We start from the raw sequence: 27,172 nt of genomic DNA, 5'->3' as shown, positions 1-27,172 counted from the left end.
ACAAATCGGACGTACACACCATTTTCCTAAACTTTCAAAAATATGTCGCCACACACTTCTTTCTTCCCATTAAATTTATCCAATGTGACAACGGCAAAGAATTTGATAACTTTCAAAACCGAAACTTCTTTCTTTAACATGGCATTCTTCTCCGATTTTCATGCCCATACACTTCACCTCAAAACGGCAAGGCGAACGCTCGCTTCGCACAATAAACGACATCATTCGCACCCTTTTAATCCACTCCTCAATGCCACCAAAATTACTGGGCCGAAGCCTTACGCACAGCCACCTACTTACTTAACATCCGGCCTCACAAGTCCAATACAAACTCTACACCATTCTACTCTCTTTACCTTAGTCATCCCAACTACTATGAACTTCGCGTCTTTGGCTGTCTTTGTTTTCCAAACACTGCACGCCATCTCCACCAACAAACTATCACCTCGCTCCATTCCCTGTGTCTTTCTAGGATACTCTGATGAACACAAGGGTTATCGCTGCCTGGATCTCGTCTCTGGCTGCGTCCACATCTCTCGGCACGTTACTTTTTCCGAGCATATCTTTCCTTTCTCCACACGGACACCCTCCCAAACTCCCATTGACCCATCGCCTACCCTCCATCATCCCATAGCTCACCCCGCTAGGTTTCCTCACCACTACACCGCTCCTACCGCCACCCCAGTGCCCTCCTCGCTGCACGCGGCAGACCCTTCAGCCGACTCCACTGCCGCGACGGCGGAGTCGGCTGCTTCCTCTGCCGAGTCCGCACCTCCACCCGATACACCCATCTCCCCCGCCGCTCCTTCTCCACCTATTCCACCATCTTCGACGTCGACTCATCCGCTGCGCTCGACGTCGTTGTTCATCCCACTCCACCTCTACCACCCCATGCTTGTTCCTACCCAAGCTCCCACAAATGATCACACAATGCGCACTCGGGCCAAAACGGGATTTCACGTTCCAAAAGGGCCGCGTCTCAATCTTCATGCCACCACTTCTCCGATCTCCCCCATCCCTAAAACCTACAAAAGTGCTCTTCTCGATCCTAAGCTCGGGCTGCCGCTATGCGTGATGAGTTTTACTGCTCTCATTCACAATGATACATGGCGCCTTGTTCCTCGCCCTGTCGGTGCAAATATTGTTTCCGGCAAATGGGTTTTCCGCCAAAAATTTCTCTCCGACGGAACTCTCTCTCGCTACAAGGCTCGCTGGGTTTGTCGTGGTTTCTCTCAGCAGCACGGCATCGACTACGACGAGACCTTCTCTCCTGTTGTCAAGCCTAGCACTATTCGCACTGTTCTTAGCATCGCCCTCTTCTTGGCCCATTCACCAACTCGATGTCAAAAATGCCTTTCTTCATGGTGCTCTCCAAGAAACTGTTTATTGTCAACAACCTTTAGGCTTCGAAGACTCCTCTGCTCCCGATCATGTTTGTCTCCTTCAAAAATCTCTTTATGGTCTCAAACAAGCCCCTAGGGCTTGGTTCCAACGTTTTCAACTTACATTCAAACAATCGGTTTCACTCCCTCTCTCACCAGACACCTCTCTTTTTGTCTATCACACTTCCACACACACGACTTATCTTCTTCTTTATGTTGATGATATCATTCTCACTTTGCTTCCACTAAGACTTTTCTTGATCATATTATTACAACTGCTTAACTCTGAATTCTCTATGACTGATCTTGGTGTGCTTCATCATTTTCTTGGCATCAACTGTTACACGTGACTCTAATGGTCCTTTTCTTTCCCAACGTCGGTACATTCTAGATCTTCTCAACCGCGCGAGGCATGATTGGTTGTCAGCCTGCTCGTACACCTGTTGACACTAGCGCCAAACTCTCTGCTGACGGCCAACCATTCTCAGACCCAACTCTCTACCGTAGCATTGCGGGTGCACTACAATACCTTACTCTAACACGCCCAGAAATATCTTATTCTGTCCAACAAGTCTGCCTATATATGCATGATCCACGAGTTCCTCACTACAATCACATGAAACGCACTCTTAGATATCTAAAAGGAACATTAGATTATGGCCTTCACATAAACACCACTTCACCTACCGGTTTGACGACATACTCGATGCGGACTGGGCTGGATGCCCAGACACTCGTCGGTCCACGTCCGGATCTTGTGTTTTTATGGGTAACAATTTGCTTTCATGGTCTTCTAAGCGACAGGTTACGGTTTCACGCTCGTCTGCGAAGCTGAGTATCGAGCTGTTGCACATGCGGTTGCTTGAGACGAGTTTGGCTACGGCAGGTTGTTGGCTGAACTTCATCGTCCCATCCAGCAGGCCACTATTATTTATTGTGATAATATTTCAGCGGTTTACATGTCCAGCAATCCAGTTCAGCATCGGCGGACAAAGCATATTGAGATAGATATTCACTTCATCAGGGAGAAAGTTGCTTTGGGCCAAGTTCGAGTTCTTCATGTTCCCACTACAGTGCAGTTCGCCGACATCTTTACCAAGGGACTGCCAACACAGCCGTTTCATGACATTCGTTTCAGTCTCAACGTGATTGAACCCCACGTCGACACTGCGGGGGGATGTTAGATTATATGTTTCGGTTAAGCTAGACTTGTAACGCAAGCTAGGGTTTTAGGCTTAGTCGGTTGGCTCTACTATTTATATCCCTTGTACCCCAAATAGTTTTGTATCAATTGTGTGACATAATACAATCTTACAGAATCCACCAAAATTAGAGCAAATAAGGAACATCTTATACTATTTAACTTATTTTTCCTATCCATGCACGTTTCCGAAAGAGATTAATTGCTTCTGGAATAGATAAAAAAAGAGATATAATATGTACTTGTGTAGAATTTAGTATTTACGCTAATTATATCATTTTCTAAAAGAGCTACTCAAAGATAAATTTCGTTGTAGGTATTTAAAAAGCATAAAAGTCAATGGGATTCTGACCAACTTTGCAAGCACTTCATTGCAAAAAGAAAACTGTAGTAACAAAAATATGGTGAATAGCTTCAGGATCTGCAGGCCTAACAAAGTTAGCCTTGTATAGTTTCTTTTTTTCTTTTCTTTGAACTTCTAGTGTAGCTCTGCTACCTCCCTGTATGCTCCCGTCTTCTCGACGGCTTCTTCTAATATACAATGACGCGTGCTTAGGCATGTGTTCGAGGAAAAAAAAACACCTATGATTTCAGTGAACTGTCCTGTGAGCTTGCTATATGTTCTGAGAAAGGACATACACTTTAGTGGCCACCATCTGCATGTGCAAGAGGCATTGTATTGATTGAAGTGGTCTAGCTCTCAGGTATAAAATGATTCATAGTAAGTTATCATTAACACTGAATTAGAGGATGCTTGGATGGGAAGTGTCCGTACCTTTTTTTTAATAGTTAAGTTCCAACATATACTAAGTCCAGAAATTTCCTATATCCCGTTTGCAACTGCAAGGTAGGAATTCCATGTCAATATGAACTGATTGCAAAAAAGAAAACATTAGTACCTCGCTACAATATCATCACAGGTACAGTATTTCTCTCGTAAAGATCCTTCTCCTTGTTAGCAATCTACCAAAAATAAAAATTGCTATTAGTGGGCAAACATAGCATCCACAGAAAAGACAGGGTGTACATACAGTAGTGTGCACACATATGAATTCCATATTTCAGGTGTAATTGTCTCTTAAACCTTGACATTATTAAAATGCATTCCACACTACAATAGTACTTATATGTGCAGGAAATCTATTTGGTATAGTCATTTCCTTGTTTACGCTATAGAATAGGTATATGAAAGTACTAAGTTGTTTCTTGGTTTATACCAAGTCATATCCTCCTAGAGAGATAACACATGAATTGATCTAAACTGAAGAATAGGATACCAACTGGCTGGCCGATGCAGGTAATGACTAATGTGTTGCTTGATTAAAAAGACTAAATTCAACTGTATTCCTATAAATGAACTTCTCTGAGTTCTAACTAATGAAACAATGTATTTAAAAAAAAGGTAAAACTGTGGATCTCCTGAACTGCTACTGAATCGAAAAGTACAAATCTCACTTCATGTCTTTTGTGGTCACCATGAACATTTATGCAGTTCAAACAAACCCACAGAGTCTGGCACATTGGGTCCTTAATTTTTAATGGATAGCTATATGAAGCTAAGGCATAGAACTAACTTAGCATGATGGTTAAAAAAGCAAATAGCAGATAATTCGTGATAATAGCTCATCTGTTTTCATCTTCCTCCTTGGGCCGTGCACCGATGCAACGACATAGAACTAACTTAGGCTGATGGTTAAGAAAGCAAATAGCAGATAATTAGTACTATATAGCTCACCTGCTTTCATCTTCCTCCTTGTTCCGCTCACCGATGCAACGGTACTCCACGTGCTCCTTTCTTGCCACCGTCAACGGCGTCTCAATGCCGAGGATGAAGGCGATATGTATGGCATGTACCACACCTGGTCCTACAATACCTGGAACACATGGTTGTCAATGCTCGCGGCAAGGTAAAGTCAGCAGTGAGCAGTGACGGAGAATGGAAAAAATTAAGGTAGGGCAAACTTAAAAACATAATAAAATTGATAAAATCATAATACTTGTTTATGCTTGATCCATAAAACTGTTATTGTTGCAGAAATCTAGATACCTGTTTCCCCCTGTCAATCTTGCTAGTGCCCATGGAACACCAATCTTCAGTTGAAGGCCTACGCAGCTGCGCAAGCTTGCTACAGACGTGAGCGCTGAGATGGGAATTGGACAAGTGACACTGCCGCCATCTCCGTGCTCCCTTGAAGCCGTCGGTGGCAGCCGCTGCCGTCAAAGTTTCTATTTCATGGAACTCGCTTGCTCGATGCCTGTGTGTGACTTCATGTCCTAGGCCAAGCACATTCACAAGACCATGCAACCAGCTGCCCATCTCTTCCAGGCTCCAACTCGGTCCAGTGAATGCCCAGTCCATCTCTTTCCTCCTTCCTTTCTCCAAACGCAACCAACAACAACAAATCAGATCAAGGAATGAACAGTGGCTGATGCATATACAAACTATTTTGGCAAAAATCAAGGCCGGCCGCCCTACCTCACCCTATTGGGTCGTCGATCCGTCCCTGGCAGCAGAGGCAGCAGAGAGATGTGAAGGGCAAACAGAGGAGGGCGTACCTTGAGGAAGATTCCAAGGGAGGAGGCAACGGGTGCCCTTGGTGGGCTCACTCCTGCGGAGGATGGCCTTGATGGCGCCGAGCTGGAGGATGGTGGAAGAGGACTTCCGGCCAGGCAATCTCCCGCTTCGGCCTCCGCCTCCTCCTCCTCTTCCCAACGCTGCATCCCATGTCCGCGGCCTCCGCCCTCCAGCAATCCGCCACCGCCGCTCGACCTCCTGCTATAAAGTGTCCCCATCTTTCAAAATACAATCTCCGAAGGTTCGCCCAGACGTAGATGGTGCCGTGCCACCGGGACGCGGTGGCCCTACGCGGAGCGCCAGCAGCAGCTCTGCTGGCGCGCGGGGTGCATAGCTCGACGGTTTGCCTAGTGGGAGAGGAGCATGGGCAACGAAGTGATATGGGGGAGCGCATGAGGCATGCTCCAGAGGCTGCGCGTGACACCAGGGGAGGAAGAAGGAGAAGAAATAAGTGAGACTGGAATCTTGGGTGGATTCTAGAGACCGACACGCAGAAGGATACAAAATCAGTCAAAGCGATGCATGGCTAGGTGTCAATAAAAACGGATCGGTGCCCACCGTTGTTTAATCGGACTATGACTACAGGCACACCACCACAAAGAACACACCAAGCCAGCCCACTAGTGAAGCTCAAGCATTGGCAGGACATCAATCAAACTTTTCTCAAAACGCTACAAAGCACCAAAAGCTACACAAGAAAAAGCCATCAGAAAATAACCATGTGAAACAACACGTGTCATCACCAGATAAACTCTGTAAAAGGTCTCAAAATTATGGGAAAAAAGAAGTTGGTTGCCCTATAATATAGTACGGTGTGACTTCATGTCCTAGGCCAAGCACATTCACAAGACCATGCAACCAGCTGCCCATCTCTTCCAGGCTCCAACTCGGTCCATTGAATGCCCAGTCCATCTCTTTCCTCCTTCCTTTCTCCAAACGCAACCAACAACAACAGATCAGATAAAGGAATGAACAGTGGCTGATGCATATACAAACTATTTTGGCAAAAATCAAGGCCGGCCGCCCTACCTCACCCTATTGGGTCGTCGATCCGTCCCTGGCAGCAGAGGCAGCAGAGAGATGTGAAGGGCAAACAGAGGAGGGCGTACCTTGAGGAAGATTCCAAGGGAGGAGGCAACAGGTGCCCTTGGTGGGCTCACTCCTCTGGAGGATGGCCTTGATGGCGCTGAACTGGAGGATGGTGGAAGAGGACTTCCAGCAGGCAATCTCCCACTTCGGCCTCCGCCTCCTCCTCCTCTTCCCAACGATGCATCCCATGTCCGCGGCCTTGCAATCCGCCGCCGCCGCTCGACCTCCTGCTATAAAGTGTCCCCACCTTTCAAAATACAATCTCCGAAGGTTCGCCCAGACGTAGATGGTGCCGTGCCACCGGGACGCGGCGGCCCTACGCGGAGCGCCAGCAGCAGCTCTCCTGGCGCGCGGGGTGCATAGCTCGACGGTTTGCCTAGTGGGAGAGGAGCATGGGCAACGAAGTGATATGGGGGAGCGCATGTGGCATGCTCCAGAGGCTGCGCGTGACACCAGGGGAGGAAGAAGGAGAAGAAATAAGTGAGACTGGAATCTTGGGTGGATTCTAGAGACCGACACGCGAAGGATACAAAATCGAGTCAAAGCGATGCATGGCTAGGTGTCAATAAAAACAGATCGGTGCCCACCGCTGTTTTAATCGGATTATGACTACGAGGCACACCACAAAGAACACACCAAGCCAGCCCACTAGTGAAGCTCAAGCATTGGCAGGACATCAATCAAACTTTTCTCAAAACGCTACAAAGCACCAAAAGCTACACAAGAAAAAGCCATCAGAAAATAACCATGTGAAGCAACACGTGTCATCACCAGATAAACTCTGTAAAAGGTCTCAAAATTATGGGAAAAAAGAAGTTGGTTGCCCTATAATATAGTACGGTGTGACTTCATGTCCTAGGCCAAGAACATTCACAAGACCATGCAACCAGCTGCCCATCTCTTCCAGGCTCCAACTCGGTCCAGTGAATGCCCAGTCCATCTCTTTCCTCCTTCCTTTCTCCAAACGCAACCAACAACAACGGATCGGATCAAGGAATGAACAGTGGGTGATGCATATACAAACTATTTTGGCAAAAATCAAGGCCGGCCGCCCTACCTCACCCTATTGTGTCGTCGATCCGTCCACTGGCGGTAGAGGCGGCGGAGAGATGTGAAGGGCAAACGAGAGGAGGCGTACCTTGAGGAAGATTCCAAGGGAGGAGGCAACAGGTGCCCTTGGTGGGCTCACTCCTCTGGAGGATGGCCTTGATGGCGCTGAACTGGAGGATGGTGGAAGAGGACTTCCAGCAGGCAATCTCCCGCTTCGGCCTCCGCCTCCTCCTCCTCTTCCCAACGCTGCATCCCATGTCCGCGGCCTCCGCCCTCCAACAATCCGCCGCCGCCGCTCGACCTCCTGCTATAAAGTGTCCCCATCTTTCAAAATACAATCTCCGAAGGTTCGCCCAGACGTAGATGGTGCCGTGCCACCGGGACGCGGCGGCCCTACGCGGAGCGCCAGCAGCAGCTCTGCTGGCGCGCGGGGTGCATAGCTCGACGGTTTGCCTAGTGGGAGAGGAGCATGGGCAACAAAGTGATATGGGGGAGCGCATGAGGCATGCTCTAGAGGCTGCGCGTGACACCAGGGGAGGAAGAAGGAGAAGAAATAAGTGAGACTGGAATCTTGGGTGGATTCTAGAGACCGACACGCAGAAGGATACAAAATCAGTCAAAGTGATGCATGGCTAGGTGTCAATAAAAACAGATCAGTGCCCACCGCTGTTTTAATCAGACTATGACTACAGGCACACCACAAAGAACACACCAAGCCAGCCCACTAGTGAAGCTCAAGCATTGGCAGGACATCAATCAAACTTTTCTCAAAACGCTACAAAGCACCAAAAGCTACACAAGAAAAAGCCATCAGAAAATAACCATGTGAAACAACACGTGTCATCACCAGATAAACTCTGTAAAAGGTCTCAAAATTATGGGAAAAAAGAAGTTGGTTGCCCTATAATATAGTACTTATATGAGTGAGTAGATAGTAATCCTATTTAGTTTCACATTTGTCCCCGTGGAAAATCGAAATACTCTGAACAACCAGCCTAAAACAAGTGGAACTAGAAATCTAGGTCGTCCTCCAGCCCTGAAAGAACCCAAAGCCAAAAGCCTTCCTCGCTCTGCTTCGTCGTCCTCGAGCCCAAAGAGCAGGCCGGGAATCCGCCTGAAATCTAGGTTGTCGCAGCTCCAATGGTGACCAGGTGGAACCAGAAGAGCCCCGGCCTCAAGATCCTGTGGATCTGGACCCTGGGCACCGCCGCGAGTAAGCGACCCCGTCCCCTCCCCTCTCTCCCCGTCGCTCTAATCCCGCCGCTGCCCGCTGATTTTGCCGATTTCTGCGCGCAGTCATGATCGGCAACGTCGTCCGGACGCGCGTCAACGATATGGAGATGATGCTCCGGGAGGAAGACGAGGCTGCTGCTGCTGCTGGCGGCGGCGGCACCGGCGGCGGGACGACCTCCGGCGAGCGCGTCATGAGAGACGACGAGTTAAGCAGGTACGGCTGCTCACTTGCCCCCAGTGACAGAATCGTCTTGTGAGCAGTTTTACCATAACTAAGATAGAACCATATATCATGTGAAATCCTGTTGTTTTTTCATCTAAAATAGTGGAGATTAATAGACTAAATCTTGATTCAGCACCGGAATCGGCCCCAATCGAGGAGTGAATAGTTCAAATGTATATTTATGTTCACTTTACTGATCAGCTGTACTCGCTTCTGAACACAAAACAGAACGGGTCTCTTGGGTCGTTTATGTTGCCATGGTACATCCATGCTGCTATAATTTAGGGGTATCCCCTGTGTATAAAGTACAAACTAGCCCTGTTTCAGGTTTCAGATACCTCCTGTCATGCACATTTTCTCTTCGGCCACTTAAGTAGAAGTAATCATGACCGGCAACGGTCCACGGAAGCTCCGTGTTTGCATGCCTTCATGCTAGCCAGCATGAGAAATGGCTTCCAACTATAACTATCTTTTAACCTTTAAGGTCACAAAGTGTAAAGGTCTGTTTTTGTTGTTCTGAGAGTATGATATGGCAGCCCAAGTTGGCGTCATCTCAATCGTACCACAGATGATTAGGACTCTGAGTTTTTCCTTAGACAACAAATGAACTATCTAGTTCCAAGGGTTCACACTTGCTATTGACTCTGAAAAATTAACTTGTCCTGGTTAGAGTTGTATTGCTGTAGGGGAAGCAATTCTGTAATGAAAGATGCACCATTCGCCATATCGCACGGGCAGTTACCGGTCGTTCAAATCACAGTAAATTTTTGAACTCTATAAAATAGGAGAAGGAAGTGTAACCATCATATCGCAAAGATTCTGGCTGGGCAGTTAATGTGGCTTTTCAAAGCATACACTCCAAGAGTCAGCAGAAACAGAAAATAGCTCCTTCTGGTTGTCATGATTGGAAGCCTGTACATGACGGGTAACATGTTATTCTCATGTAGACAATCAACAGAGGGTTTGTAGGGAGTTTGTCAGTGATGTTTGTTTTGGTTAAGAGTGGATAAGAGAAACAATTGTGTAGACAGATTGCGTGAGGAGCTTGAGAGGGTTACTCCTACTATATGATAAATTTTCTTTCACACCTGGCCCACAACTACCGGTCTCATACTCTTATTCATGTGAATAAATGGTAAATGACAATCAACAAAGGGCTTGAGAAGCTACTAGTATATTTACTACTCCCTCTGTGAGTCTGTTCCATATTAGTTGTCACAGATTCAGAGGGAGTGCTATGCTTGTTACATGGGACTACAAAAGAGAGGTGGAACACGATTACAGAACAATAAATTAGCTTGTGTATATACTTATGGCTGTAGATATACCTTTGGTCCCTACATTAAGGTCTGTAGATATACCTTTGACTCAGATGGCATGTGGTATATACTTATGGCGAAATATTTATCGCTTACCCTCAGACTATCCATACCCTCTGTATATTTACAAATTACAACTGGTACAATGTTACAGACATAAAATGAAAATAAAACCAGCTACTCGACTATTTAGCCCCTACTGATCTTTTACAGCTATCTTTCTGCTACAGTGGACAGATGCCCATACTACGTATGCTTACCAGAATTTCCCGAACAAACCTAGTATTCTGTCCTCTCTTAAATTTATGTGGTCTGTGAACTGTAAACCGGATCCAACTTTCTCTGAATTTCTTGCATGTTCCCCATATTCATTGGTTTATACCATCTAGTCCTCTTCATTCTGATCTTTGCAAAAACTAGTTCTCCAAGTCATGCCTCCACAAATGCTAACCCAATTTGTATGCTTATCACTCGATCAAATGGTACATCTGCCAGACAATTGACAAAGCAATGCTAGGCAACAGTTATTGCAATATTATTTGCCAAGCATCATAGCTGTTGTAGTGATCTGTGGTTTTGCTTAGTAATTCCTTATTAGAAAAAGAATACATCAGTACCTGTCTATGCTAGAGTTGGTCGTGCTAAACTATGAGAGTGGTGGCAGCTGGCAGCTGCACAAGGAAATTACAACAATGGCATGACTGATGATGTATCTTCCTGCACATGAATAATACTAGCTAGTATATAATTTTAAATGAGAATACTAAGGACAGGGTTGGAGATATGGTTCTTCTGACCAACAAAAGTATTTCTTGCGCTACTTTTATGTATACAACATCCTGACTGAAGTCCCTATTATTGCAGTGAATGAAGAGTTTGCTTGAGCTTGAGTGGCTCCACATGGCAAAGTTCGTCGAAGCCTGCATTTAGCCATCCAAGCCTATATTCGTCATCCGGTCTATCTTTTAATGTCTCCAAAGACCATTTTCTACAGGATTTTACCGGGTAGAAGTGTAGAACGGTGAGGCATCTGCGTGGGGCATGAAACTATGGAATTGCTTCTTTCCTGGTACTGATTCGTGTACCTGTTGCTTAGAAACAAACCTATAACTCTACACAGTGAACTTTTCTGCTGATTGAAACAAAGAGTATCAAATGTTGTCGTACCTTTTTCCTGGGGCACTTGCACATTGGTTTCGAGTGGTCATCACTTGTGTGGTGTGGTTGGTGACGCACAGAGCGTGACCGCCGGGCTGCTGTTTTTTTGTCCAAATTGAGGACCTCGTGCCCCCAATTTCTTTGTCATCAAACTGATAACACAAACACAAAGCGCTTGCTCCTGTTTCAAAATAAAATAAAATAACACAAGATCCACATGTTCACAGGGAATAGCTGCTCATTTCCTCATATCGACAAATGCACAACCTTTGCCAAGCAATGCAGCACAAGATAGTGAGTGCTTGACCTGAACCTACAACTCTCCGCGGACCACCACTTCGTTGAATTGATCACGTTTTGTCAGTTTTGCAGAGGCTGCAATCTGTCAATCTCCACCAGGGATCTTACGGATTATACATTGCAATTTGCAAAGTCTGACTACATCGCCTGGTTCGCTGGTTCCATTTTTAAGCATGGCTAGCACCCCAAAACCGTCTCCGTCTCGCTGCCAGGAGCTGATCCCACCAGCCTCGCTGCCAGTTATGCAAATCGGCGAGTCCCTTCGTATTTAATTGCCGTGGCGTTCGTCGTTTTCTACGGCGGCGCCAGGGGCCGGGGCGAGATGGATGCTCTGGAGCGAGGATGTTGGTCCGGAGGTGGTGGGTCTGTCGCATTTCCCCGACTTCATCGGTGGGATGCGGTGGATCTTGGTTCAAGGAAGCACGGGAACGTCCCCCGGTCAACGTGCCACAGCGACATGTGTCTTGCTGCTCGCAGCGGGCCTGTTCATTGACTCACAAAGCCTCTTTGGCGAGGGTGCTTATTTGGATCTGGCAATGGTGGAGGTTCGGCGTCTCTTCTAACGTCTGTCTAGGCGGCGTTGGAGTTTGGCGGCGGCCGCTGGCTTCGGCGAGTGCAGGAAACCCTAAGAATGATTATGTATTTTTTCATTTTTTAGGATTTTACTTGCAAAGTTTCCAGGACAACTGTTTTCTCCTGGTCTATCTTTCAGTTTCCACATTTGTATTCATGTAACTTGATTTTCAATAATTGAAATATACGTGGTTGCTCTCAAAAAAAAAAAAATTGCCGCTACTCGGAGAGAACTTGGGTTGGCGTTGGTTACTGGTTGGCTGGGAAATTCACATTTTTTCGCCCCTGTTGGGTGTTCCAACGATGTCACCTAGATATAGACGGGAATCCTTTGCGACGCAGCCAGGTGTCCCTTCTAAAGGTCTAGTAGGCTCGGTGGTCATGCTTGTTTGCCGGAATTTTCATCAACCTCTTTCCTTCCCTACATTGGTTTAAAAGGATGGTATCTCTAGTACTAGTCCATGTCATCTATATACGATGATATAGACAGTGTATACAATAGTCTATCTGTAAATTGTCTATTTTTAGCCATATAGCTATATGTGAGTATAAATTATAGACACCCTTCATATAACAACAAAAATGGTGTCCAAACTGTCTGGAACTTTACATACAGTCTCCTTCTCTCTTCTCATTCTCTTTCCCCCACATCATCAAAATCACCTATAACTATCTCTTACAGATAGCTGACTCATCACCATTGTACATGCCATAAGGGCATGTGCATTAGTTTAGACGGCAATCGTCTCCACGTCACGCATACCTAGCGCTATAGACACATCCTACAATGGGTTGTCTTTTTATTCGACACTCCACGACAGTTATTTATCGCGACCGAATCAGACGAATTCTTTGGAAACATACGACGCCTCTGCGTACGACGGAAAGAAGGCAGTTTCTAGGCGCCGATTTCCACGGGAGCAGACCGTCTGCAATCTTACCGACGGACTCGCTCCTTTTCTCGTTACTCTTTTTACACGTCATATAATTTCTTACATGGAGCACATCACAGACGGCTGACTGTATATCATTGTACATGCCCTAAGTGATAACCGAGAGGATTAAGGATGAAGGCTGTGTTTGGATCTCGGCGGTCCGTGCAAAGAGTTTAGCGAATCTCATGCCTTATATCATTTCCCTGTGTTTTGATCTTCTTTGTTTTCGCTTGCCGCTCTATGTTTGCACTCATTCTTAATCAATAAAAAGGCACAACTCCTACCCGTTTAAAAAAACAATTTGATTAAGAATGGGCAATAGTAATTGGGTTGGGCTGTGCTACATCGAGGTCGACCTCGATTCCTGGTAAAACGAGGTCAGTCCGACCAGGTGGACTTTCCTTTTCTGGCCCACCGTGGGGACCACGCACTTTCCTTTTTTGGCCCACCGTGGGGACCCCGCAGCATACTGATGGCGTGCAGTCGACACGTCCGTTGAGAACCCCAAGAGGAAGGTGTGATGCGCACAGCAGTAAGTTTCCCTCAGTAAGAAACCAAGGTTATCGAACCAGTAGGAGTCAAGGAACACGTGAAGGTTGTTGGTGGCGGAGTGTAGTGCGGCGCAACACCAGGGATTCCGGTGCCAACGTGGAACCTGCACAACACAATCAAAGTACTTTGCCCCAACGTAATAGTGAGGTTGTCAATCTCACCGGCTTGCTGTAAATAAAGGATTAGATGTATAGTGTGGATGATGATGTTTGTTTGCGAAGAACAGTAACAAACAAGTATTGCAGTAGATTGTATTTCAGATGTAAAGAATTGGACCGGGGTCCACAGTTCACTAGTGGTGTCTCTCCCATAAGATAGATGGCATGTTGGGTGAACAAATTACAGTTGGGCAATTGACAAATAAAGAAGGCATAACAATGCACATACATATATCATGATGAGTACTATGAGATTTAATCAGGGCATTACGACAAAGTACATAGACCGCTATCCAGCATGCATCTATGCCTAAAAAGTCCAAGTTATCATCCGAACCCCTTCCAGTATTAAGTTGCAAACAACAGACAATTGCATTAAGTATGGTGCGTAATGTAATCAACACAAATATCCTTAGACAAAGCATCGATGTTTTATCCCTAGTGGCAACAGCATATCCACAACCTTAGAGGTTGCTGTCACTCCCTGCATTCAATGGAGGCATGAACCCACTATCGAGCATAAATACCCCCTCTTGGAGTTACAAGTATCAACTTGGCCAGAGCCTCTACTAGCAACGGAGAGCATGCAAGAACATAAACAACATATATGATAGATTGATAATCAACTTGACATAGTATTCAATATTCATCGGATCCCAACAAACACAACATGTAGCATTACGGATAGATGATCTTGATCATGATAGGCAGCTCACAAGATCTAACATGATAGCACAATGAGGAGAAGACAACCATCTAGCTACTGCTATGGACCCATAGTCCAGGGGTGAACTACTCACACATCGATCCGGAGGCGATCATGGTGATGAAGAGACCTCCGGGAGATGATTCCCCTCTCCGGCAAGGTGCCGGAGGCGATCTCCTGAATCCCCCGAGATGGGATTGGCGGCGGCGGCGTCTCTGGAAGGTTTTCCGTATCGTGGCTCTCGGTACTGGGGTTTTCGCGACGAAGGCTTTAAGTAGGCGGAAGGGCAGAGTCGGGGGCGTCACGAGGGACCCACATGCTAGGGCCGCGCGGCTAGGGCCTGGGCCTCGCCGCCCTAGTGTGGCGTCGCCTCGTCGCCCCACTTCGTATCTCCCTCGGTCTTCTGGAAGCTTCGTGGAAAAATAAGACCACAGGCGTTGATTTCGTCCAATTCCGAGAATATTTCCTTTGTAGGATTTCTGAAACCAAAACAGCGAGAAAACATCAAACTGGCTCTTCGGCATCTCGTCAATAGGTTAGTGCCGGAAAATGCATAATAATGACATAAAATGTGTATAAAACATGTGAGTATCATCATAAAAGTAGCATGGAACATAAGAAATTATAGATACGTTTGGGACGTATCAAGCATCCCCAAGCTTAGTTCCTACTCGCCCTCGAGTAGGTAAACGATAACAAAGATAATTTCTGAAGTGATATGCTATCATAATCTTGATCATACTATTGTAAAGCATATGAGATGAATGCAGCGATTCGAAGCAATGGTAAAGATAATGAGTAAACAAATGAATCATATAGCAAAGACTTTTCATAAATAATACTTTCAAGACAAGCATCAATAAGACTTGCATAAGAGTACTCATAAAGCAATAAATTCAAAGTAAAAGCATTGAAGCAACACAAAGGAAGATATAAGTTTCAGCAGTTGCTTTCAACTTCAACATGTATATCTCATGGATAATTGTCAACACAAAGTAATATAACAAGTGCAATAGGTAAACATGTAAGAATCAATGCACACAGTTGATACAAGTGTTTGCTTCTAAGATAGAAAGAATAGGTGACCTGACTCAACAATAAAGTAGAAGATAGGCCCTTCGCAGAGGGAAGCATGGATTACTATTTTTGTGCTAGAGCTTTTCATTTTGAAAATAAGAAACAATTTTGTCAACGGTAGTAATAAATCATATGTGTTATGTATAAGATATCCCATAAGTTGCAAGCCTCATGCATAGTATACCAATAGTGCTCGCACCTTGTCCTAATTAGCTTGGATTAACATGGATTATCATTGCATAGCATATGTTTCAACCAAGTGTCACAAAGGGGTACCTCTATGCCGCCTGTACAAAGGTCTAAGGAGAAAGCTCGCATTGGATTTCTCGCTTTTGATTATTCTCAACTTAGACATCCATACCGGGACAACATAGACAACAGATAATGGACTCCTCTTAATGCATAAGCATTCAACAACAGATAATATTCTCATAAGAGATTGAGGATTAATTGTCCAAACAGAAACTTCCACCATGGATCATGGCTTTAGTTAGCGGCCCAATGTTCTTCTCTAACAATATGCATACTCAAACCATTTGATCATGAAAATCGCCCTTACTTCAGACAAGACGAACATGCATAGCAACTCACATGATATTCAACAAAGGTGTAAAAGTTGATGGCGTCCCCGTAAACATGGTTACCGCTCAACAAGCAACTTATTAAGAAATAAGATACATAGCTACATATTCTTCACCACAATAGTTTTTAAGGCTATTTTTCCCATGAGCTATATATTGCAAAGACAAAGGATAGAATTTTTAAAGGTAGCACTCAAGTAATTTACTTTGGAGTGGCAGAGAAATACCATGTGGTAGGTAGGTATGGTGGACACAAATGGCATAGTTTTTGGCTCAAGGATTTGGATGCACGAGAAGAATTCCTCTCAATACAAGGCTAGGCTAGCAAGGTTGTTTGAAGCAAACTCAAGTATAAAACGGTGCAGCAAAGCTCACATATGAACATATTGTAAGCATTATAAGACTTTACATCGTCTCCTTGTTGTTCAAACACCTTAACCAGAAAATATCTAGACTCTAGAGACCAATCATGCAAACCAAATTTTAACAAGCTCTATGTAGTTCTTCATTAATAGGTGCAAAGTACATGATGCAAGAGCTTAAACATGATCTATATGAGCACAACAATTGCCAAGTATCAAATTATTCAAGACATTATACCAATTACCACATGCGGCATTTTCCGTTTCCAACCATATAACAATGAACGAGGTAGTTCAACTTTCGCAATGAACATTAAGAATAAAGCTAAGAACATATATGTTCATACGAAACAGCGGAGCGTGTCTCTCTCCCAAACAAAGAATGCTAGGATCCGATTTTATTCAAACAAAACAAAAACAAAAACAAAAACAAACAGATGCTCCAAGTAAAGCACATAAGATGTGACAGAATAAAAATATAGTTTCACTAGAGGTGACCTGATAAGTTGTCGATGAAGAAGGGATGCCTTGGGCATCCCCAAGCTTAGATGCTTGAGTCTTCTTAAAATATGCAGGGATGAACCACGGGGGCATCCCCAAGCTTAGACTTTTCACTCTTCTTGATCATATTGTATCATCCTCCTCTCTTGACCATTGAAAACTTCCTCCACACCAAACTCAAAACAATCTCATTAGAGGGTTAGTGCATAATTGAAAATTCATATATTCAGAGGTGACATAATCATTTTTAACACTTCTGGACATTGCACAAAGCTACTGAAAGTTAATGGAACAAACAAATCCATCAAACATAGCAAAACAAGCAATGCGAAATAAAAGGCAGAATCTGTCAAAACAGAACAGTCCGTAAAGCCGAATTTTTTAGAGGCACTGGACTTGCTCAGATGAAAATGCCCAAATTGAATGAAAGTTGCGTACATATCTGAGGATCACGCACGTAAATTGGCAGATTTTTATAAATTTTCTACAGCAGGGGTGGCTCAATTTCGTGACAGCAAGAAATCTGTTCCTGCGCAGTAATCCAAATCTAGTATTGACTTTACTATCAAAGACTTTACTTGGCACAACAATGCAATAAAATAAAGATAAGGAGAGGTTACTACAGTAGTAACAACTTTCAAGACTCAAATATAAAATAAAGTGCAGAAGTAAAATAATGGGTTGTCTTCCATAAGCGCTTTTCTTTAACGCCTTTCAGCTAGGCGCAGAAAGTGTGAATCAAGTATTATCAAGAGACGAAGCATCAACATCATAATTTGTTCTAATAATAGAATCATAAGGTAACTTCATTCTCTTTCTAGGGAAGTGTTCCATACCTTTTTTGAGAGGAAATTGATATTTAATATTACCTTCCTTCATATCAATGGTAGCACCAACAGTTCGAAGAAAAGGTCTTCCCAATATAATGGGACAAGATGCATTGCATTCAATATCCAAGGAAAATCAACGGGGACAAGGTTATTGTTAACCATAATGCAAACATTATCAATCCTCCCCAAAGGTTTCTTTATAGCATTATCAGCAAGATTAACATCCAAATAACAATTTTTCAATGGTGGCAAGTCAAGCATATTATAGATTTTCTTAGGCATAACGGAAATACTTGCACCAAGATCACATAAAGCATTACAATCAAAATCATTGACCCTCATCTTAATGATGGGCTCCCAACCATCTTCTAACTTCCTAGGAATAGAAGTTTCAAGTTTTAGTTTCTCCTCTCTAGCTTTTATGAGAGCATTTGTAATATGTTTTGTAAAGGCCAAATTTATAGCACTAGCGTTGGGACTTTTAGCAAGTTTTTGTAAGAACTTTATAACTTCAGAGATGTGACAATCATCAAAATCTAAACCATTATGATCTACAGCAATGGAATCATTGTCCCCAATATTTTGAAAAATTTCAGCAGTTTTATCAGTTTCAGCAGTTTTAGCAATTTTAGCAGTTTCAGGCAGTTTTGCACGCTTTGCACTAGGAGTAGAAACATTGCCAACACCAATTATTCTAACATTGATAGTAGGAGGTGTAGCAACATGTGAAGCATTATCATTACTAGTGGTGGTAATAGTCCAAACATTAGCTACATTATTCTCTTTAGCAAGTTTTTCGTTTTCTTCTCTTTCCCACCTAGCATGCAATTCAGCCATCAATCTAATATTTTCATTAATTCGAACTTGGATGGCGTTTGCTGTAGTAACAATTTTATTATCATTATGCTTATTAGGCATAACTTTCAATTTTAAAAGATCAACATCAGAGGCAAGTCTATCAACCTTAGAAGCAAGAATATCAATTTTATCAAGCTTTTCCTCAACAGATTTGTTAAAAGCAGTTTGTGTACTAATAAATTCTTTAAGCATGGCTTCAAGATCAGGGGGTACACTCCTATTATTGTTGTAAAAATTCCCATAAGAATTACCATAACTGTTACCATTAACAGAAGGATATGGCCTATAGTTGTTACCAGAATTATTCCTGTAAGCATTGTTGTTGAAATTATTACTTTTAATGAAGTCGTTCACATCAACATGTTCTTCTTGGGCAACCAATGAAGCTAAAGGAACATTATTAGGATCAACATTAGATCTACCATTCACAAGCATAGACATAATAGCATCAATCTTATCACTCAAGGAGGAGGTTTCTTCAACAGAATTTACCTTCTTACCTTGTGGAGCTCTTTCCGTGTGCCATTCAGAGTAATTTATCATCATATCATCAAGGAGCTTTGTTGCCGCCCCCAAAGTAATGGACTTAAAGGTACCTCCAGCAGCTGAATCCAATAGGTTCCGCGAACAAAAATTCAATCCTGCATAAAAGGTTTGGATGATCATCCAAGTAGTTAGTCCATGGGTAGGGAATTCTTCACCAAAGATTTCATTCTCTCCCATGCTTGAGCAACATGTTCATTATCTAATTGCTTAAAATTTATTATGCTACTCCTCAAAGATATAATTTTAGCGGGAGGATAATATCTACCAATAAAAGCATCCTTACATTTAGTCCATGAATCAATACTATTTCTAGGCAGAGATAGCAACCAATCTTTAGCTCTTCCTCTTAAGGAGAAAGGAAACAATTTTAATTTTATAATGTCACCATCTACATCCTTATACTTTTGCATTTCACAAAGTTCAACAAAATTATTAAGATGGGCAGCCGCATCATCAGAACTAACACCAGAAAATTGCTCTCTCATAACAAGATTTAGTAAATCAGGTTTAATTTCAAAGAATTCTGCTGTAGTAGCAGGTGGAGCAATAGGTGTGCATAAGAAATCATTATTATTTGTGCTAGTGCAGTCACACAACTTAGTATTCTCAACAGTACCCATTTTAGCAGTAGTAAATAAAGCAAACTAAATAAAGTAAGTGCAAGTAACTAATTTTTTTGTGTTTTTGATATAAAGAACAAGATAGTAAATAAAGTAAAGCTAGCAACTATTTTTTTTGTATTTTTGATATAGAGAGCAAACAAAGCAGTAAATAAAATAAAGTAAAGCAAGACAAAAACAAAGTAAAGAGATTGGATGTGGGAGACTCCCCTGCAGCGTGTCTTGATCTCCCCGGCAACGGCGCCAGAAATTTACTTGATGGCGTGCGGTCGATACGTCCGTTGGGAACCCCAAGAGGAAGGTGTGATGCGCACATCGGCAAGTTTCCCTCGGTAAGAAACCAAGGTTATCGAACCAGTAGGAGTCAAGGAACACGTGAAGGTTGTTGGTGGCGGAGTGTAGTGCGGCGCAACACCAGGGATTCCGGCGCCAACGTGGAACCTGCACAACACAATCAAAGTACTTTGCCCCAACGTAACAGTGATGTCGTTTCCTAATCGACGGTACCTCGGAGGAGGGATCCTCACGAGGGGGAGAAGAAGTAGGGGCCATAGGGCGGAGTGCACACGGGACGGTGGTACGCGATTTACCCAGCTTCGGAACACCTGCACGATGACAGGGCCTACTGCTGCTTGTCTGGAATTATCTGGGCGCTTGCGCGTTGTTACAATGAGTTGTGGTTGTGCCTCTAGGGCTCCCAGGATCCGGCTTATAAAGACGCACAGATCTAGGGTTTACACGGAGAGTCCTAGCCGGAATACAAGTCACCTATCTACGGTACAAAGTCTTGCCGTGTACGTCAAGGATCCGCCTTCCTCCAAGTACGTGCTGGATCCGGATACTTCATGGGCCATCACGGATCCGGCCTCCTTCGTAGGTCGGTGGAGATCCGGCTTCTCGTTCCCGGGCTGGACTTCATCCTTCAGGATCTACAGCAACTGGGCCGCCCGATGGGCCACATGCCTCATCACCAACTGTGGGCCACCCGGGCTTGCCGGATCTAGGCCATGCCGTTGATATACCCATAAAGTATACCCACAACAGTAGCCCCCGAAGTTCTCCAAGATTCATCATTCCTCCGACTTCATTCAGCTCGGAAACGAAGAGAATCTTGAAGAGCTTCAAAACTTTTACTTGATTCCGGGTTCATTCACTCGGAAATCCTTCGTCTTCAGATTAGGTATCGCAACGGAGATTCCGCTTTTCCCGCGCACAACTTCCTTTTTTCCCGCGCTAAATTTTCGCAGATGCAAATCTTTAGCCGGAAATCTCGGGAGTGCATGGTTAAGTTACCTCCACGTCGTTTTACCGCACTTGACCTAAGACACGTGTCATCCATCCAATGGTGCGACCGTTCCATTTCCACCGTTGGATCCGAATCCCGAATCTCCGCGCATAGCCTATATATAACCCTCGCCCGCGGTAATTTCTCATTCTTTCACCTTCTCACCCACGTCGTCTTCTTCCTCGCGCCGCACCGCCCGACAGATATCATCTCCGGCGAACTTTGCCACGGTGAGCTTCACGCGCCGCCGGCTCAAGCCTCTCCTCGCGCCAAGATTCCCTCGGTTGAACGGGAAATCCTTCCCGCCGCCGATTTGTGGTCACGCGAAGCGATTCCCTGCAAGTCCGGCGACCTCGACTCCACCGGAGCTCCGTCGAGCCACCGCGCCATTAACGGTACGTGCGCCAGCCTCGTAGAAGATAAACTTAGTGTGGATCCGGATACTCAACTTAGCTCGCATGGGTGCAGCCGGAAGGATGCCTCACGGTTCTCCTCACTGCACTGGTAGTTCTCCGAGTAGCCCGGATCCCAGTGCCGTGGAACCAATTTGCCCGGATCCCATGGCGTACCTACCACCATATGTTTCCGACATTAGGCTTGCTCAACCGTTCTCCGCCTCTTCCAGTACTTTACTAGGCTGGATCCCAACAGCCCAAGAGCTCGAAGAGGAGCTACAAGGCCAAGCTAGAATGGCAGCCAAGGTACAAGAGGTGGAAAACAAGAAAGCTTCCAAGGCCCGGAGCCGTGAAGGGGTGTGGGGTCAATGGTGGCCCTGCGAGACAACTGACGCAGAGCTCCGGGAGCTTCAAAACGAAGGCATGATCTCCGAGCATTGGAGTTTCACGCGCGACTCCGACATTCCCAAACCCGACACAGATGAACGCGTTATGACAAAGGCGTGGGTCGAGCGCGGATTATCGCTCCCCTGCTCGGAGTTCTTCCTCTCCGTCCTCGACACGTACGGGCTCCAGCCCCACAACATCTGCCCCAACTCCTATCTCCTGCTCTCGAACTTCGCAACTCTTTGCGAGGGGCATCTTGGAATCCGACCCGATGTAAAACTATGGCAATTCTTTTTCCGAGTATAGAAGGAGACGAAGGACAAGGCCATGCTAAACTGCGGAAGTATGACGTTCATGCTCCGCTCTGGTCGGATGTATCCTTCTCACGACTCCCACGAATCCGTCCGGTACTGGAACGCCGGATGGTTTTATGTGAAGAACGCGCCAGTTCCGAGAGTCCACGATGGACTCCCGCCCTTCAGCAACATGCCTCCGGAAGAATTGGCGAGCTGGAGCTTCATCCCCACGCTTGCCCAAACGCCCATACTGGAGAAGGCTGCGCGGAGGATTTCCTGGTTAGTTCATGATGGACTAACCGGAGCCCAGCTCACCCTCAGCTGGTTTACCCGGAGGATCCAACCCTTGCGCTACAACGCACGCCTGATGTGCGCTTACACTGGGGCGGACGATCTCCTCCGGGTCACTCGCCACGATCTTCCGGCCGACTCCCTCAAGAGAAGGTTCAAGACGTTGGTGAAAATTGCTAGGGGCCAACAGGTCCCGGAACTGATTAAGGATATCAGCACACACGACAAATGTCCTCCGGTAAGCGCTTATACCTTCGCATTCCTTTATCCTTTCACAATTTTCTAAGTGTTTAACTTGTTCCGCTCACTCTTTTCGCAGCTTGACTCTTTGGCGGAGGAAAACCTGCGCACCATACTCCGAGTTCCCGTTAGCGGTGACTCGGTGGAAGAGGATCCGGAGGACCCTGAGGAGGAAGAGGAACGAATGCCCCGAAAAGCTGCTCCTCGACCCACAAAGCGTTCCCGCGCCAAAGTCTCCGGCTCCGACACCGGAGGCAGCGGCGAGGCTTCCGCCAAGAAACCCAGGGTGATCAAACCACCTCCACTCGACTCCAGGAAGGCGGAGCGCCAGCGCCTGAAGATGCTTTCGACAGCATGAAAGCCCTCACGTCCCAACATTCCGGGTGCAGCGTAAGTTTCCGAGTAACGTGCGTTGTTTATCTTGGTAAGCTGTGTTATGTATATTTTTCTTTTACTTGCTCACAGGAATCCAAACCCTACCACCGCGCGGACCAATGTTCAGGAGCATATCACTAAGTATATGCAGAAGAAATCTCCCGCCGTTGGTCCTTTGACGCCAACTCCGCCGAGCGCTCCACAAGCCCCCTGCAGCCTTCTCCTCCTCCCGCGGACCAGTCTCCAGCTCTCGCCGCACCCACTCCACCGGAAGTAATTCCGGTTAGCGAGCGACGGAGCGGGCGGAGATGGTTCCGGCGGCAAGGGTCCCATCAACGACGAAACTGAAGGACGAAGCCAGGGGGAAGCAGAAGTTAATTCCTCCGGCAAAGCTGAAGCCACCACAGGTGATATGGTCGTTTTTCCCAAAAACTTTGGAGATCCGGCTGATCTTACTTCCACCCCGAAAGCCTATGCCACGAAGTTTTTTAACAAACTAACGGAGGCAGAGAAGTGGGAGCTGGAGCAAGACTTGCTCAATGCTATGCTAAACAATGCCTGGGGCAAACCGGACGTTGAAACGTCGGAGATCCAGGACGTCAAGACATTGGCCAATTCTTCGACAAGCTAGTTTGCAAGCAAAAGGTAACTCCCCAGTAGCCCCCAAGTATTTAGGCGGAAACTGTATTAGTTAGCGTCTGAATACTTTTAGAGAACTCAACCTGAAAGGAAACTTTAAATGTCGTGGTAGCCCCCAAGCATGATGGCGGAAAAAATTTCCAGCGACAATGCTTTAGAAAGACTTAAACCATGATGGCGGAACTCACTCCGTTTACGATCGTGTTTGCGGGAACAAAAAGCCCTGCATTACGAGTTGCACAAAAACATTGCGCTGCAGCGTCGTGTGACCATCGACCGGGCGGAGAAAATCCAGCGCTTCCAGGGCGGAGAATGCGGATTTGAAGAAACAACTATCGAAGCTCAAGGTTGGTTTCCGATTATCCGACGATTGTGGGTTATGTTCCGCATTTTCCGAACTTGATGCTTTATGTAACTATGAGCAGGTGCCTCCTCTTCTCTCGCTGCAGACTTCCTCCGAGTTGGAAACTCTACGTGCTTCACGAGAAGAATCTTGAGGCAAAACTCGCAGAAGCGAACGGAAAATTTCTGAGAAGAACTCGGAGCTTGCTCGGAAAACTGGTGAGTTTGAGCTGAAAAGGCAAACTGACAGCGACATCATCCAGAAGCAGCAAAAAGAACTTGGAGGTCTTCGCAAGTATATGAAGACAGTGGAGAGCTGCTGGGACCTGCTCAACTCCGACGTCATGGGTAAGTCCTCGAAACTCATATGACAGCATATGTGTAACTTGTTGTTTTTAACAAAACTTGCATCTTCCAGATCCACTCGGATATGATGAGGAACGTCGGAGCCAGTTCCCGCGCGATGACCTGCTACAGCTGGCCGGAGAAGACTGCAAGGATCTCATCTCCGCCTCCAGGAAAATCTGTCACAACCTCAACATTAAGAAGAGACGAACCTGCGATGTGCGCAAGCTCATCAAGAGGATGGATTTGCTTCCGGAGCTGGTTGTGGACCTGCAATCTTCTTCAGCACGGGGTGCAGCTGCCATGTCCTTGGCTATGTGCTTAGCGCATAATCCAAGTTTGAACCTGGACCGGGTAACTTCTGGCGTTCCTCCGGATGCTGATGTCAATGCGCTGCTGGACGCGGTTAGCGGCTATGATACACGCATTGCTCGGAGGATCCGCCATGATGAATTCTATGAGAAGGTGGTTCTTCCTGCTGACGAGCCTCTCGAAGCTGAGCTTTTGAAGGATCGCGAAGCGAAACCAGGCCCGCCCAATCCGGAAGCCGGTATACGTGGACAAGCTCAAAGAATCAAGGTGGCGCCGCTTCTCCGACCTGCAGCTGAAGCGGAAGAAGATGAAGATGTCTCTTCGCCTGCCAAAGACGCAGAGAAGGAAGCTCCGACTGACGCAGGAGGAGCTGATGCCAACGTGGAAACTTCTCCGGCTAAGGAGAAGTAAAGACTTAGCCCTGCGGAAAAATAATGCATCATTTTGGCCCCAGCGAGGGTTTGTAATATAACTTTAAATTCTTAAGTAGCTAGGGACGAAACATTTATGCATGGGCGGAAACAACTTATCCTGCTATCCTTTAATAGTATTTGCATGTTTCGTTTTGTTGGAAAGCAAGTGCTGATTTTGATGTTTTCTGGCTTACGCGCTTGACCTTCCCCGAGCCGGAAGACCTTTGGCCGGAAACGCTCGCCAGCGGCGACGAAGCCCAATGGCAATCCGTCAATAACCGCGGAAACAAGCCCCCAGCCAACGTGCCGGAAATCGCTACTAGGAATCCACGAATTCGCAACAGAAAACATTTCGACTAGAAAACTTAAGCTTACGTCCTAAGGGACGATTTTTGAAAATCACAACTTTCATACACGCCTAGGCGGAAATGTCCAGCTCTGTGGTTTTAGTCAGAAAACATACATGATCTAAAAATGAACAAGTAAAGGAGGTAAATGACTCATAGAGTGAACCAAAAGCTTTATTTCATTGATCATATATAATATTGTTACAAAGTATGTAATTCTACGCTAAGTGTGGAAAGGACATAGCTGTGCAATGTTCCAAGGACGCTCTGTTTCATCGTAGATGTCATCCGGATCCTCCCGTTTTCGTTTCCGGTGCCAATTGGCAGGTCTGTCTTTTAGCTCTCGGAAATCGACAAGGTAGTACGATCCATTGTGAAGAACTTTGCTAACGACGAAGGGTCCTTCCCATGGAGATTGCAACTTGTGATCTTTCACCTGGCGAAGGCGGAGAACCAGGTCTCCGGCCATGAACGAGCGATTCCGGACTCGACGGCTATGATAACGCCGGAGCTTCTGCTGGTAAATGGTGGAGCGTTGGTCTGCTAAGTTCCGAGCTTCTTCGATCAGGTCCACAGATAGCTGTCTGGCCTCGTCAGCGGTTTCTTCATCATAGGCGGAAACTCGCGGTGAATCGTGGATGATGTCGGAGGGAGCACGGCTTCGGATCCGTATACCAGGAAGAACGGAGTGAATCCTGTTGACCTGTTGGGGGTAGTTCGTAAACTCCACAGGACGGAGTCTAACTCCTCTGCCCAAGCTCCAGCTGCGCGTCGCAGCGGTTCTTCAAGGCGTGGCTTAATTCTTGATAATATTAGGCCGTTAGCCCTTTCAACTTGACCATTGGATTGTGGGTGAGCCACGGATGCAAGGTCCAGTCGAATCCCTACTGTCTCACAATAATCCTTCAATTCTCCTTGTGCGAAGTTTGTGCCATTATCTGTGATTATGCTGTGTGGGATGCCGAATCTCATCACGAGGCTGGAGACAAATTTTAGTGCCGTAGCACCGTCGGCTTTTCTCATCGGCTTTGCCTCGATCCATTTGCTTGAACTTGTCAACGGCGACCAAGAGGTATTCAAAACCGCCAGGAGATGATCTTTTTAACTTACCAACCATATCGAGCCCCCGGACCGCAAACGGCCAGGTGATAGGTATGGTCTTCAGCTCTTGGGCTGGAGCGTTTGGTTGAGTAGCGTAGTACTGACAACCTCGGCAGGTCTTGACTATCTTGTCAGCATCTTCTTTTGCTGTGAGCCAGTAAAATCCTAGCCGAAAAGCTTTTGCAACGAGTGACCTGGGAGCGGCATGATGCCCGCAATCCCCTGCATGGATCTCTCTGAGGATTTCAATGCCATCTTGATTAGAGACGCATTTGAGAAATACCCCTGTTGCGCTTCGTTTGTAGAGCTGTCCATCAACAATTGTGTAGGATCTTGCTCGTCTGACGATCTGACGTGCGAGGACCTCGTCCTCAGGCAGCTTTTGATCGATGAGGTAGTCCAGGAAAGGCTGCGTCCAAGCCGGAATGATAGCCATCACCTCTTTAGCCGGAGACACTGCCACCTCTGGGTTTTCCGGGTTAGCGCCCTTCACCGAGGGTATCCGGAGATGCTCCAGGAAAATTCCAGGCGGAATTGGCTTCCTGCCGGATCCGAGCTTGGATAGCATATCTGCC

General features: G+C 45.9%; 1 protein-coding gene across 1 annotated transcript; it reads left to right on the top strand.

The window, feature by feature from the left end:
- The first annotated feature begins 8,403 nt into the window (after positions 1–8,403).
- Positions 8,404–11,240, top strand: LOC124687974. The gene is made up of 3 exons (XM_047221695.1): positions 8,404–8,510; positions 8,594–8,744; positions 10,937–11,240. Exons 1-3 carry the CDS (start codon positions 8,438–8,440, stop codon positions 10,941–10,943), a joined length of 231 nt encoding a protein of 76 aa, XP_047077651.1. The 5' UTR covers positions 8,404–8,437; the 3' UTR covers positions 10,944–11,240.
- Positions 11,241–27,172: the final 15,932 nt, after the last annotated feature.

Source organism: Lolium rigidum, chromosome 2, assembly GCF_022539505.1.
Source record: "Lolium rigidum isolate FL_2022 chromosome 2, APGP_CSIRO_Lrig_0.1, whole genome shotgun sequence".
Classification (NCBI taxonomy): Eukaryota; Viridiplantae; Streptophyta; class Magnoliopsida; order Poales; family Poaceae; genus Lolium; species Lolium rigidum.
Note: the sequence above shows the minus strand (reverse complement) of the source record. Positions and strands in the feature narration are given on the sequence as shown.